Source organism: Sceloporus occidentalis, unplaced genomic scaffold (assembly GCF_023333645.1).
Source record: "Sceloporus occidentalis isolate IW3139 unplaced genomic scaffold, rSceOcc1.0.p SCAF_1, whole genome shotgun sequence".
In the NCBI taxonomy this organism is placed as follows: domain Eukaryota; kingdom Metazoa; phylum Chordata; class Lepidosauria; order Squamata; family Phrynosomatidae; genus Sceloporus; species Sceloporus occidentalis.
The window spans coordinates 315,991,640-316,005,563 of record NW_028316981.1 but is presented as its reverse complement, the minus strand read 5'-3'; the positions used below and the strand labels follow the sequence as shown (position 1 = coordinate 316,005,563).

Here is a 13,924-nt window from a genome sequence, read left to right as displayed (position 1 = left end):
TACTTGCCAGTCATAAATGACTGTTTTCCTAAATTGTTCCCCTTCTACCCCTCCTCTTCACCTACACCTGCAGGAGAAATTCTGGGATGAGCAGTTCTTCAGATGCAAAACATTTTCTCTGTTGCTCATCTGTGGACCCTTTACTTGCATCAAGGGTGCAGTTCTGTTATTGGAACTCAGAGTGTCTTACAAATTAAAGCAAGTACTGTACAGTGGAACCTCGCCATACACGGGGGATCCGTTCCGGATCCCGCTGTGTATGGCGATTTCCGCCTATGCTCGAGCCCCATTGTAAACAATGGGGCTCGTGCACGGCGGCGCGGAGGTGTGCGGGGCGCAACGGGCGCGCGCGCGGTGCAACAGGCACATGCACGGCGCAACGGGCACGCACGTGCACCCATTCAAATGAATGGGATGCTCCGCCCCACGCACGCCCAGCGGCTTGAGCGCGTACGCTCAAAGCCGCTTAAAAAAAGTCCGCGTATGCGGAGGCCCCACTGTACAATATAATTTAAAACATACAGAAGATCAGTATGAAAATTGAACTGAACTATTTAGTACCTATGAAATAAAGTACAATTAAAAGAGGATACAGCAGGGAAAGGGCTGTCATTCTAGCTTTTCTAAGAATGGAGTTCTAGAGCCTAGGAGCAGCCACTGAAAAGGCTCTGTCTAGATGCTGTTGGATTACTGTGCCCAGCATTCCTCACCATTGACTGCTGGCTAGGGCTGGTGGAATTTGCAGTCTCACAACCTCTGGAGAGAATTCAGAGACAGAGCCGTGTTAGTCTGGAATATCAGTCTGCAAAGTTATAGCACCTTTGAGATCAACTGAGAGAAAGAAGTTGTAGCACAAGCTTTTGTGGACTAGCTTCCCTTCCTCGGATGCATGAAGTGAACTAATACTCAGGAATAACCTTTATAATCAGTTTGTATAAATAGCCATAGAATTTATATGGTCTGATTATAAAGGTTCTTCCTGGGTATCAGTACACTCCATGCATCCTAAGGAAGGAGACCTCATCTGTGAAAGCTTCTGCTATAACCTCTGGAGGCTTGTGTGATTCTGACCCCTGAAATCCAGTAGTAGACTGTGATCCACTGGTTGAAAGTCAGCACGTTTGTGCAAAGGTGTCCTTTAAGCCCTTAAGGGTAGATCAGCAGGGGCGGTTGTTAAAGAAGAAAACTAAAGCACTAAAATAATTAAGGCTTCTTCCTGGGTGTAAGAGGACAATGGAAACCAGAGTGACTTTGAGGATTGCAGAAACCTCAACATATGGTTCTGTAGCCAGTGTTGGTGTAGTGATTTGAGTGTTGAATTAGGACACTGGGAGACCAGAGTTCAAATTCCCTCTTGGTCATGGATAACTAGTGGGTGACATTGGTGAAGGCACACTCTCTCAGCCTCAGAGGAAGGTAATGACAAATATCCTCTGAACAAATTCTGCCAAGAAAATCCTGTGATGGGGTTGCCTTACAGCTGCCATAAATCGGAAATGAATTGAAGGCATACGACATCAACAAGAATAGTAAGTAAAATGTCTGCAGCCAAGTATGTAAAATACAAAAACAAATTGATTAGAGGTGGATACTTCCTTCAAGCATTCTAGATGAAAAAGGAAAAGAAGGTGTTCATGGGAGGCTGCTGGGAGTTTAAACATGGTGGGTCTTTCACAACCTTCCACATGTTCTTATTTATTTTTTTTAGTAGCATTTGTGGAAGGAGGCAATGGTGTCTGTGCTGCTGCTATGAGAATAGTTCTCAGCCAGTTAATACAATGATAAAAACTGGGATTCAGTTTGTATAGATATATCTATAGTAGAATCTGGAGAAGATTGTGTGCCTAGTTCACTTGCTACTCTCTCCAGATTTTGTGTCAGCATATTTTAGAAAAGAACCCAGATCTTGCCTGTGAGTAGATCAGGTCGTCTCATCCCAAATCAGGGTGATCTTGTGCTTTTTCAAAAGGAGTCACTCTCTATTAAGTGTCTTGAGATGTGATGGGCTCCTTTCCCTACAGAGCAACTTGTGATCTTGCCCTCACCTTCCATTGACCTGGAACAGATGTTGATGCATAGTTTGCTTTGGGCTTCCCTGTACTTTGTTTCTGAGCTGTGAGGCACAGCTCCTTCCAAGAAATATGATCTCCTTTGATATTCCATTTGCAGTTCCTGTTGGAACTTGTCTGTTTCACCTGTTTCTCTCTGCTTTCATTCAGGTTCCTCCAGCATCAGCCAAGCAGCATAGTGTTGGCATGAACACCGCCTCAACGCCTTTCCAGCAGGCAAGTGGCTATGGGCAGCACAGCTACGCAGCAGGTAACTGTACCAAGTTCTGCTATTCCTTCTGTATCAACAGAACAGGTGAAACAGGGAGTCAGTGCCACTCATGTTTGTGTATGGTGTAGTTGTGCAGCTTAGTGCTGGATGCTTTTTAAATTCATTCCTTGTTGTTTTTTAACAAGCATGGTTGTCTTGGTCATGATTAAAGGGCACTGAATCATAGAGTTGGAAGGGGCTCTGTGACAATGTGCATAATTTCCAAGCAGGCAGGACTTTGGAGGTTTTGGCAAACTGGGCTGGCAGGTGGGAGAGAAGTGAGTCCAGTGGGAATTTGTCCTGCAGTGGAATGAGGTTGAAGAGCCTCAGTCAAATTAGATTGCTTAATTCAACTTTCCCCAACCCAGTGCCCTCCTGACATGTTGAACTAAAACTCCCATTGTCCCCTGAACCAGCAGAGGTCTCCAGCACAGTGGAATGTTTTCCTTGTTGGCTTACTTTATAACTCTCAAGTGTGGCAAGAATGATAGTCCTTCAAAGGTACCTGCTGCAGGTATTAAAAAGAGGGTACTGAAAAGCACATTGAGATCAGAAAACAGTAAGGAGACAAATACGCTCCATGTGCTCTGAGATAGTGAAGTGTTTGTTCAGTTCTTTAAAAAAGCCCAACACGTTTCAGCCTTAATAAGAAAACGCTTTCTTCAGGAGCCTTCAACAGAAATCACTGGAGTTGAGAACACTCTCCAAAACACAGGACTATTTGGAGCTTGTCTTCTTACTGTTTTCTGCAAGTATTAAAGAAGCAATCTCTGCTGGTGATAGTAGAGAGAGTCAGGACTTCGGTAGCCTCTCCAGAAAATTGCTCTGCAGGCAGGAGAGGTGTTCATTGCTATCATATATGGACCAACTTGGCTGTTCTGAGAGCCACCAGCTCTATCTGCTGCTGGGTTGCAGGGATTGCTTTCACCCTCTCTGCATCTCTGGTATCCAGATTTGAAGATTCCCAAAGAGGAGCTGAAGTATGTGAAAATGGCTAAAATAATTTAGGGTGTGCAGCCCCTAAATGTCACAGCATGCAAAGAGACCTTGCAGGCAGGAATGTCCCAGTGCATGGCCATGTTTCTTTCACCCTTATTGCAGTGGATGGGGAAAAGATGCCTTGGCCTTCTCTCCCAATTCTTGAAGGATGTTCCTTCCATTTCAAATAGCGTAGTTGGATCAAGTGGGGTGGAGTATGTGTATGTGTACTTGATGTCAGGTCAAAGAGGAGGCAGATGTGAAGAGGAGACAGCATTTTCATATTCTAATGGCACAGCTTAGTGGGGGTTGGTTCCAAGCCTGTGGGAAGCTGAGGGGCAATGGCAGGAAGATATAAAAGCATGTGTACTCCTCCCCCCCAGGGGAGTGCTCTTTTATGCACTCTGTAGTTCATAACCGGATCTGGCACTGCATGGCTTCTAGTGAAGCCCTTTACTAGGCCATTGGGTGTTAAAAGTATCATATAAGACCTCCCTCAATATGCTCTGGGTGGATGATTCATGGGGGGAAAACTATCCAGAAAGTGTATTTTGGAGACTTCCTTCAGAAGAAAGCTCTGACATACACTCTGATCCACCTTAGGGATGAAAGTTAGATGGCTTGAAACTCCATTTCTGATACTGAGAGAGAAGGTGTGAGAACAAGTTTCATCCCGCCCGTTGGAGACAATTCCACATTGACGTTCTTTTCTTGGTGGCTAAGCAAGGTGCTTCTTTTGACCAGCCAACCTCACACATGCAAATCTGGCTCTTCACTTTTCTTGTGCAGGCTTGCAAATGCAGATGAGTGACTGGGTTCATTAAGCCATTCGCTACAAAATATTTTTCCAGCTCTTGGAAGGACTGACTGGAATACATTCAAAAATTATCCTTGACATTGTTCCAAATGATTTTTAAAGGCTATTTCTTGTTCCTTCCTTATGTGCATCCTGGGATTCTTCCAATAGGGCATGTGTCTGAGTGTGCACACATGCTCATTTTTATCCCTACAGCAGTCCTATGATCAGGTTCAGTTAAAAATGGTTGGCTGAAGTCTATCCAGCTAAACTTCAGGGATGAGTGAGGGCTCTGTTCACATATCATTTTTACCAACCCCCAGACCCTACTGGTATTACCTTGTGCAGTGGTCACAGGCATGGTTCTGCTAGTGACCACCAGGGATTTAAGGATACTCACATCTTTCCTTTAGAGCCAGCCACCAGATCTGGTGAAAGAATGTCAAGAACTGATCTTTCTCCCCACCGTTCAGTGATCTAGTCTTCTGTGTATCACACAATAAAAATTTATTCCAGTAATCATAGGTATTAGCAGGAAGATAGTATCATTTGCATACACAAGCCCAATATTCTCTTTACCCTGCCCTACAGTTTTGTAGGCATTTTTTTTTACAATTTGTCCATAAAACAATACAATTCTGTGGACCACCCTTCTTAACCAAGTTCCCCAGCCCCCATTTACTACTTTTAGTTTATGCTTTGCAGTGGAAAACAGCATCCCCTACACATCTGTGCATTCCGTAAACCAGGCAAGTCTCTGTAACACAAGGTACCAGCCAGTGCCGGTGCCTGGGTTTTTCTTTCACTTCACCTCCAGTAATTATGATACACATATACAGTGGTCTCTCTGCATTTGCTGGGGTTAGGGGTGATGGACCCCCCATGAATGTGGAAAACTGCAAATAAAAAACACTATTCTTTTTACCTAGGAGAACATGCTGGAGGACCTCTAAATGCCTAGAGAAGTGTTTTCTCTAGGACAGTGGTTCCCAGCCTGTGGGTCGGGACCCCTTTGGGGGTCGAATGACCCTTTTATGGGGGTCACCTAAGACCATTGGAAAACACCTATTTAATTACAGTTATGAAGTAGCAACAAAAATAATTTCAAGGGTTTGGGTCACCACAACATGAGGAACTGTATTAAAGGGTCGCAGCATTAGGAAGGTTGGGAACCACTGCTCTAGGATCTTCTAGATTCTCCAGCACAACTCTATGGTCAACTTCTGGCAGAGTTGCACTGGAGGACCTAGAGATTCCTAGAAAGAACATATTAATCAAAACAGCAAATAATCAAATCTGCAAAAGTCAAAGCCGCAAAGGCCAACTGTATACCCTACAAAATTGTATTAATAAATATTAAAACTAGTAAACATTAACCCTAATTATTAAAGATATACCTAAACCAAATCAACCAATTCATGACAACGTGAATGAGATTCTGACAAGGAGGTCTCTTTAACTTCTGATTGGAGCAAAAATGCTGTCCTTCTTGGACCCTGGTTGGAAGTTGAACAGATCCCCTTTGCCCTATCTGGTGGACAGGTTAGGCAGACATAAGTTATTTATGTAGTTACAATGTTACTTAGTATGCAGAGAGATCTTGTAGTACCTTTAAGACTAACTGAAAGAGAAGTTGGCAGCATGAGTTTTCATAGACTTCAGTCTACTTCCTCAGATACATTTGGTGGAGTGCAGAGTCCAGGGACAGACCTATATAAGTAGGCGGTGTATGAGAATAGCCATAGGAATGCAAAACTTGGTGGGTATGGATATGAGGTGACAAGTTCAGTTTTTAAAGATTGTTGTTGGGGGACAAGGCAGGATGGAAGATGTTGCCTAAAATCAAGGCGAGTAGATAACCGAATGGATGAGTATTGGGATGTAGTGTGAGAACCAAAAAGAAGATGTGATGAACTGGCCAAGAGAGACCCCATGAGGCTGGTGGGTTAGCTAGTGTTATAATATGTGTAGTGTGCCAGGAAACAAACTTACTTAATTACTTTATGCAGAGATAACTTAAGTACCTGATCAAGGATTCTGAAGCTCCTCTGTAATAACCACAAGTATGTCTTCTCTTGCTCTTCCGCAAGGTTACGATGAACTAACACAGGGAACGGGAGCTGGAGATTACACCAAGGGAGGGTACGCAGGCTCCTCTCAAGCACAAAACAAGGCAACTGGCAGCGGACCAGGAAAAGGTAATTGTGATGATGACCACAGTGTATTGCATTCTTCTGCTGTGGCTTTGGGAAACTTGGAGCAACCACTTGATGTATGTATGATAGTTATTAATCTCTCACTTTGAGTCCAAAGACTTTGAGGTGTTACATAAACTGTTCAAAATAGTTTTAAAATGCATGAATAAATAAAATTTGTCTTAAAAGCAGTGGCACAATCAAGTACAATGGGCCCTTAGTATCCTCTGGGGTTTGGTTCCAAGACCCTCCATGGATGCCAAAATCCATGGATGATCAATTAAATACGATGGCATAGTATAGCTGTGGATGGTTGAATCCATGGATATGGAGGCCAAGTGTAAATATAGGCCCATCTCCCAAATAAACAGATTTGCATCAAAGACATTGGCCTCTTGAATATGAAATGATTATCATCATGGCCAGTACCTTCAATGTAAGCCTAAGGAATTGATGTTTTCTTCCTGGAGAAGGCATTCATAGCAGCACAGCCTAACCAATTTGGCTGTTTGCATAGAGGAACCGAGGAGATTTTATGTCCTTGTTTTTGACAGAGTTTTTAAAGCTCAATGGAGCCCTGGTGGCGCAGTGGTTAAATGCCTGTACTGCAGCCATTCACTCGAAACCACAAGGTTGCGAGTTCAAGACCAGCAAAAGGGCCCAAGCTCGACTCAGGCTTGCATCCTTCCGAGGAGGGAGCTAAAATGAGTACCCAGACTGTTGGGGGCAAATTAGCTTACTTGCTAATTAGCTTACTTGCTGTTCACCGCTATGATCTTTGGAATAGCGGTATATAAATAAAACAAATTAAATTAAATTAAATATTTAAAGCAGGGGGTGGACTGGGGCTGTTTTCAGGTAATGGCTGCACTTCATTTGGGGCAAATGGATCCTTCCAGCTCCTGATACTGACAAAATTGCTGTTATTGCAGAAGAGGCTGGTTTGGCTCCAATTCTCTTATTATAGGAGTTCCATTTCTGTCCTTTGACTCTGGGCTGAAATAGTGCTGTGATTTCAGTTCTCGCAAAACCTGTATGTAATGGCTTGTATCTGTAGGAATTTCACAGAAGGACATTTTTTCTTGTCCCTTAAAAGCGTCACGCCACATGGCTCAGGAGGGTGCCTCCAAAACATGCTTCTGTCGGGGGCAGGCGGGACAGCTCCAGAGGGAGAGGAGGAGCTAATGAAATTAACATAAGAGATATCCCTTTCTCTTGTCTACAGCCACTGGTATCTGCAGTGGATATGTAATTGGAATGAGTAGGTTTTATTTTTCATACTTCAGGCGGGGGGAATAAATGCTGGTACTAAGCCAGCCTTTATTTATAACTCAGTCAGAAGTTATGTAACTTAGCACCCTCCCTGAAATTTCTGTTTTGCTGACAAAAGACTCTTCTCCTACCAATCCAAATGATTCAAGAAATGAGTAGCTCCTGTGAGGATTAGGTAGGAGGAAGAGAGCTCTGAAGAAGGGGGTTCATTGTCCTGTGTGGTTCAAGAAGTCCCAGGAGTGAAGTGAAGACTTTTGACTCATGACCTTTGTCAGTTCTCTTAGCTGAGCCTCTGTGTTGTCTTCTCTTCCTACAGGTGTTTCTGTGACCTCAAGTAACACAGGTGTGCCTGATATTAGTGGCTCAGTCTACAACAAGACTCAGGTGAGGTGTCACCACGTTGCCAGCAGTGCTGTGCCAAGGCTTCAGCTGCTTTTGCCCCCCCCCCTTTTTTTTTTTTTTTGAATATTTTCAAACCATAGATAAATCCATGGATATGGAGGGCTGATTGTATATGTAACACTGCACAAAAAATAAGCCCCACCAGCTGAGGTGGAACCTTACCATTTAGCATCGCATTTAAGACACACAAACCACCAAGATGACATGCTGAAATGCCCAAGAAAACAAATGTTTTTCATGTGGTACTAAAGGGGGATCAAAGTTGGCATTAGAGAAACATCTAGGAGAGAGTGCCTGCTGGTTTTGAATATTACTTTCTGCAGCTTAGCTGCTTTCTTTTTGAGTCATCTCCTGCCCACCCTCAAAAATAATTCCCAAATTAATAATTTGTGCATGTGTGGGGGCTTGTAAAAACAGATAGGGAGGTGTTTCTGTGTGTTCATGTGTTTTTCTTTGTCCTCCTTTGCCCAGACTTTTGACAAGCAGGGATTCCATGCTGGCACTCCGCCTCCGTTCAGCTTGCCATCTGCCCTTGGCTCCACGGGGCCTCTGAATCCTGGTGCTGCCCCTGGCTACGCTCCGGCTCCGTTCCTTCACATTCTGCCAGCCCACCAGCAGCCTCATTCCCAGATGCTGCACCATCATCTTCAGCAGGATGGGCAGGTGAGTTACCAGGATAAGCAAGTGACAGCAGGCAGAGACTTGCCTGCAGAGCCACACTGAGTAGCCAGCTGGAGAGCTTAATCAGATGTCCTACAGCAGTGCATCCTATGCTGTCTGATGCAAGAGAAAGGTATTATTTTCCCTCTCTATACCAGGGACCAGTGCCATATTTGCATCCATGGGGTACATCTGTTTCTTGCCTGGAAACTCTCCAAGTCCATGAACCACCACTTTGAGTAGCACTACAGCAGTGGTTCCCAACCTGTGGGTCAGGACCCCTTGGGGGAGGGGTCGAATGACCCTTTCATGGGGGTCGCCTAAGACCATTGGAAAACACATATTGGAAAACACCTGGTTATGAAGTAGCAATGAAAATCATTTCATGGGTTTGGGTCACCACAACATGAGGAACTGTATTAAAGGGTTGCGGCATTAGGAACATTGGGAACCACTGCACTACAGAATGCCCTGAGCCCAGATCTAAGAGGTGGGGTGGCAGGATGTCACAGGTGGCATTTCCCCACCCCCCCTTCTTAATGTGCACAAATATCTCTCTCTCTTTCTGCTCAAAGCTAGTAATATCAAGGTAAAGTGGTGACACAGCAATCAAGTCTGCCATTCAGAGAATGAGAGAGATATCCTGTGTTGAGAAGGAATGTAACTTTAAGCTCATGGATAAAGTTATGCTGTGTTTATGTAATGCCTCCTTGCTTGTGAATTGTGATGTTATGCAAAATGGAAGTGCAGTGCACATCTGCATACAGTCCTGTTCCCATAACGAACTGAATGCAGTGACTGCATCAGACAAAAAAGAGAACATTAGGCTACAGTAAGATTCTGGCCACTATATTATGGCTTTGGTCATTGCAGAGGGAGGAAGGGAACACCAATCTCCACTGTAACCCAAAAAAGGTATACTCTGGCCTACACTGGACTTAGGTTTTCCATATATCACTAACAAGATGCTGGCCCTCAAATGGTAACAGTGGCAGTTGAATCCATTGCCATTCCAGATTGTCTCACAGCAGAAAGTGGGAAAGTCAAAGGATGTGTGGGGACAAACACATCTGCAGGGCCCTGTATACGTCTGCCAGGGAGTCTCAGGTTCCCTTTGTAAGCAGCTCATGTGAAAAGGGATTTGTGGGGCAGTCAGCTGCAACTGAATGTACATTTGTGTGGTGATGGAAGGGTTAGGTGCACAGCAATTCTCAGGCTGGCTGAAGGAGCAATTCACAGAAATTGTGATTTCCTCAATCATACAGAATTGTAGAACTGGAAGGGACTCATCTAATCCAACCCCTTCCCATGCAGGAATAGACCACTAAAGTATTCCTGAAAGATGGCTATCCAACATCTGTTTGAAGACTCTAAAGGAGGAGAGTCCACCATTCTCCAAGGCATTCCAGTCCACTGTGACAAGAAGTTCTCCCTAAAGTTTACTTGGAATATTTTTTTGGGTGCGGGATTAATTTGAATCCATTGTTTTATGTCCTACAAGTTTGCTCTTCTACATGATACCCCTTTAGATATCTAAATATGACTCTTGTGTCACCTCTCTGTCTTCTCTTTCCCAAGCTAAACATACCCAGCTCCCAAAGGAGGGCTTGGTTTCTAGATCTTTCTGATGAAACAATGAAAATTATTTTAGCAAAGCCCTCATCACCTCAGTATTCATTTTGCTCTCTTGTAAAATTGAGCTGTCAAATCGAGGCAGAAGACTCCAAAATTCCAGTTCCAGTAAATCCATGCTCTCCCCCTTGTCTCTTTCCAGGGTGGATCCGGGCAGCGCAGTCAGCCCAGCGCCATGCAGCAGAAGTCTCAGGCTACTAAAACCGCCTACGGAACGTCTCCATACTGGACGAACTAACTCCAGATGTGGAAGAAGGGGGGAGGAGGGAGGGAGAGAAGACGGTGAGGAGCTGCTGGTGCCCATTCTTGGACTCCCACATTGGCCAGGAGAAGACCTTCTGGGAAAGGAGGGGGGTAGGTCAGGGCGCCCCATCTAAGAGCCCGGTAGCCCATGTGGGGAGAATGGCAGCCGCCCTCCTCTGTGCGTGTGACTCCTAGCCCGCTTCCTCTATGATTTGCTGTTGTATGTAATATATTTATGTATGTATTTGTAAATGTAATAGAACCTAACAGTGGTTTCTGCAAAAAAAATTTTTTTTGAAGAGTGTTTATTTCCTTCCTTGTTGAAAGCTCTAACTTGACAGCTGCTCCAGCTCCTCTTTCAGACTCCAGGCTGCCGTTCTCTGGATTTTTGTAGTTTTGAGGACTTCATGCATTTGTCAAAGGACAAAGTGTGCCATTTTTAAAAAAATGTTTTGGATCCAGAAACTTGCAATTTAAAATCAGTTCTTAGCTCAGGCAAATGGTAAATCTCCAAGAAGAGCGGAACAGAGTTCTTGATCTTCTCCTAGTTTCTTATGTGTAATTTTTGTTGACTTCAATAGTCTTAAGAGGTTTTCTCCTCTTTGTCCCATTTCTGTCATGATGAGGATTTACTATTCATGGGTTGTTACCCATGGCAGCAGCGTAGGTTTTTGTTTTCTTTTTCATTAGAGAAGTTTATAAAACATTTGTTTTCTGAACAAAAGCAATTCATTTCTCTTCCCCACCCTTTCCATTTCTTTTTGGTCATATACCCAGGACCATTTAGCATTCTCCAGTTGATGGAATTTTTTTAGCCAAAGGATGTAAAAGTTGTATTTTGTAATTTTTCATTCCCTTGGCCTGGGCCATATCCTACATTGGGATGACCAGAGTTGTCCGCTTTCACCCTGGTTCTTCCCCTCCCCTCCATTTTGTGGAGGGTTAAAAAAAGGGCACTGATGGTGTGTGTTTCTGTAGGAAACTCCTCACTCTTCCTGCTCTACACCACCGCAAGGGATGTTTTAGAAATTTTCTTTTTAGCCCAAACTCCATCTAATAAAGTCCCAAAGGTATCAACAGTGTTGATGGTCTCCGTTTTCAAAAGCCTTCTCTGTCCCCCACCCCTTGTTGTTTGGAGCTGTACTTCATGTCAGAAGTGTAGGAAGAACATCCTTATCAATGTACTCAATGAGTTCCCCAAACATGGCTGCTTCTTAGGTGCCTTCAAGTTGTTTCCGACTCACAGCGTCCCTAAGGTAAACCTTTCACCAAGTTTTCTTGGCAAGATTTGCTCAGAGGAGGTTTGCCTTTGCCTTTCGGAGTGACTTGCCCAGGGTCACCCAACGAGGAGAGAGCAGAGACGATAGATAGTGCCCCTAGGGGCAGAACATGCTGGGCCTCCTGGGATGAGGGACTTCCAGAACCGGGAAAGTGCAAACCATTTCCAGCTGTGTTGCTAACAGAATTTCAGAATCCAAGGAGGAGAGGGGACAAAGTAGTAAAGCAATCTTATAGGAGATGTCTTCACACGGTGAAAAGACATGTTTTTGGCGAGATACCATTTAAAGCCATTAGTGAGGAATCTTTGTGGCCAAAGATATAAGAGGAACAAAAAGCCCCTCCATCTTTATGTGAGTTTCTTTACTACAGTGTATTGCTTACAGTTAATAAAAGAGCAGTTAGGTAGTACAATGTGCCCTTCCCTCACATGGAGGGATCCATTCTGGACCCCCAACCCCGCATAATGGAAAAAAACACATATGGGACTTGTGCATGCGCTGTGCCATGGGCGCGCACCCCATTACTTCTTCCTGGCATGCTGAGGCTTCTTCCGGCACAGGCTTCCAGCATATGCTGTAAGCCGCGTAAGCCATGCCCGTGTATAAACATGGGTGCACTACATATGACTAGAACAAAACCCATATATAGTTGTGTTCCCAAATTTTAGGTTGATTTATTGGCCTAAATACCCTAAATGTACCAGATCCCAACTGATCTTGGAAGCTAAACAGGGTTAGTACTTGGATGGGAGACTACCAATGAAGGTCCCGGAGGTTATATTTTTCTGAGAAAAGAACTGGCAAAACCACCTCTGAGTATTCTTTGCCTAAGAAAACCTAATGAAATTCATGTGGTTGCCATAAGTTTGACAAGTGACTTGAAGGCACACACACAATCCTATTATTATTATAGTGGTTATTGGCCATAGGCTGAGGCCCCTTTGCAACCCACCTAGTGCAGTATTAAAAAAAACTTGTTTAACCATTTCCTGCCATGACTTCCCATTGCATGGCAAAAAACCTTTAAGATTATGTCTAACTCAATACGTGACCCAGCACCTTCTTAGATAGCCAAGTGTGAGGATGAGTTTGCTTCCAAAACCTGCCATCCATTGCAACATAACTAGCAAGGAGTTACAGCAGCCTTTCTCAACCTTTTTTTTTATTCCCTGGAGGAATTCTTGAAATAATGTCCAGGTGTCAGGGAAGCATTGGGTTTATTTAAAATTATCTTTTTAAAATGTGTCCCACCCCCAATACGATCTCCCACGGAGCCCTTAGGAACCTGTTGTGAAACCCTAGGTTTCTGGGAAAACCTGGTTGAGAAGCCCCAAGTTGACAATACTTAAAAAGAGAAAAGCAGAAGGATCTCAGATCTAGGAGATTTCTGCACGCAGTTTCCCTCCCGCTGCTGTTGAGGCTTTTTAAACACCCATAACAGCAATTAGTCTTTTCACGGTACCACACAATTGCGAATTGGTAACAGGTTGCCTATGTATCTTATCGCACTACCATTCCGTTACTTGTCAGTTATCTGAGATCAAGTAAGTAAAATGTAGTCTTGCTTTCATTGAGAGTGGGGTGTATGTGCAGAGAACCCTGTTTAAATCCCCTTTCTCCTGCCCAAGATGAAACAACTGCCTCCTGCGGAGTAAGAAGTCTTGCCTTCATTGGGAATGGAAGGTAGTTTGCAATGAAACCGGTTTAAATTCCCTTCTCTTTGAATCACCGCTGAAGGGGCCTATGGCGCATACTTCAATAAAGGGTTAACTGCATGATTGACAGCCATCCACAGGATTTTCCTGTTCATCAAAAGCAATGGCAGAAACACAGATTGACTACAGGGCACCTACTGCCTAGCCATGAAGTTGTGCTGTAAAATCCATTGCAATCCTACTATTTAAGAAAAGTGTGATAATCTCCCTTGCAAGAGCAGCTGGAAGTTTATGTCTGTGGAGGCTTCAGTATAAGGGCTTGTGCAGGTTTTGCACCACTTATGCGTGGCTGTTTAATCTAGTCCAGTGAGCTCTGAACTTGAGCCCTCCAGGTGTTTTGGACTTCAACTCGAGAAGCCCCAGCCAACAGTCAAGAACCCTGGGAGTGAAAGTCCAAAACACCTGGAGGACCAAAGTTTGGGAACTGCTGTA

General features: G+C 44.1%; 1 protein-coding gene across 6 annotated transcripts in view; it reads left to right on the top strand.

The window, feature by feature from the left end:
- LOC149324245 (ubiquitin-associated protein 2-like) overlaps positions 1-10,808 on the top strand; it is a 120,080-nt gene extending 109,272 nt beyond the window's left edge. For 5 of the 6 annotated variants that reach the window (XM_089498005.1, XM_089498006.1, XM_089498002.1 and 2 more), the window contains exons 24-28: positions 2,220-2,319; positions 6,184-6,291; positions 7,877-7,944; positions 8,434-8,625; positions 10,397-10,804. In XM_089498005.1, the coding sequence (XP_089354131.1) occupies positions 2,220-2,319; positions 6,184-6,291; positions 7,877-7,944; positions 8,434-8,625; positions 10,397-10,492 (564 nt within the window). In that variant the 3' untranslated portion in view covers positions 10,493-10,804. Of the gene's footprint in view, positions 1-2,219; positions 2,320-6,183; positions 6,292-7,876; positions 7,945-8,433; positions 8,626-10,396 lie in introns of all 6 variants that reach the window. The other variant, XM_089498007.1, reaches the window with a different exon arrangement.
- The last annotated feature ends 3,116 nt before the right edge of the window (positions 10,809-13,924 follow it).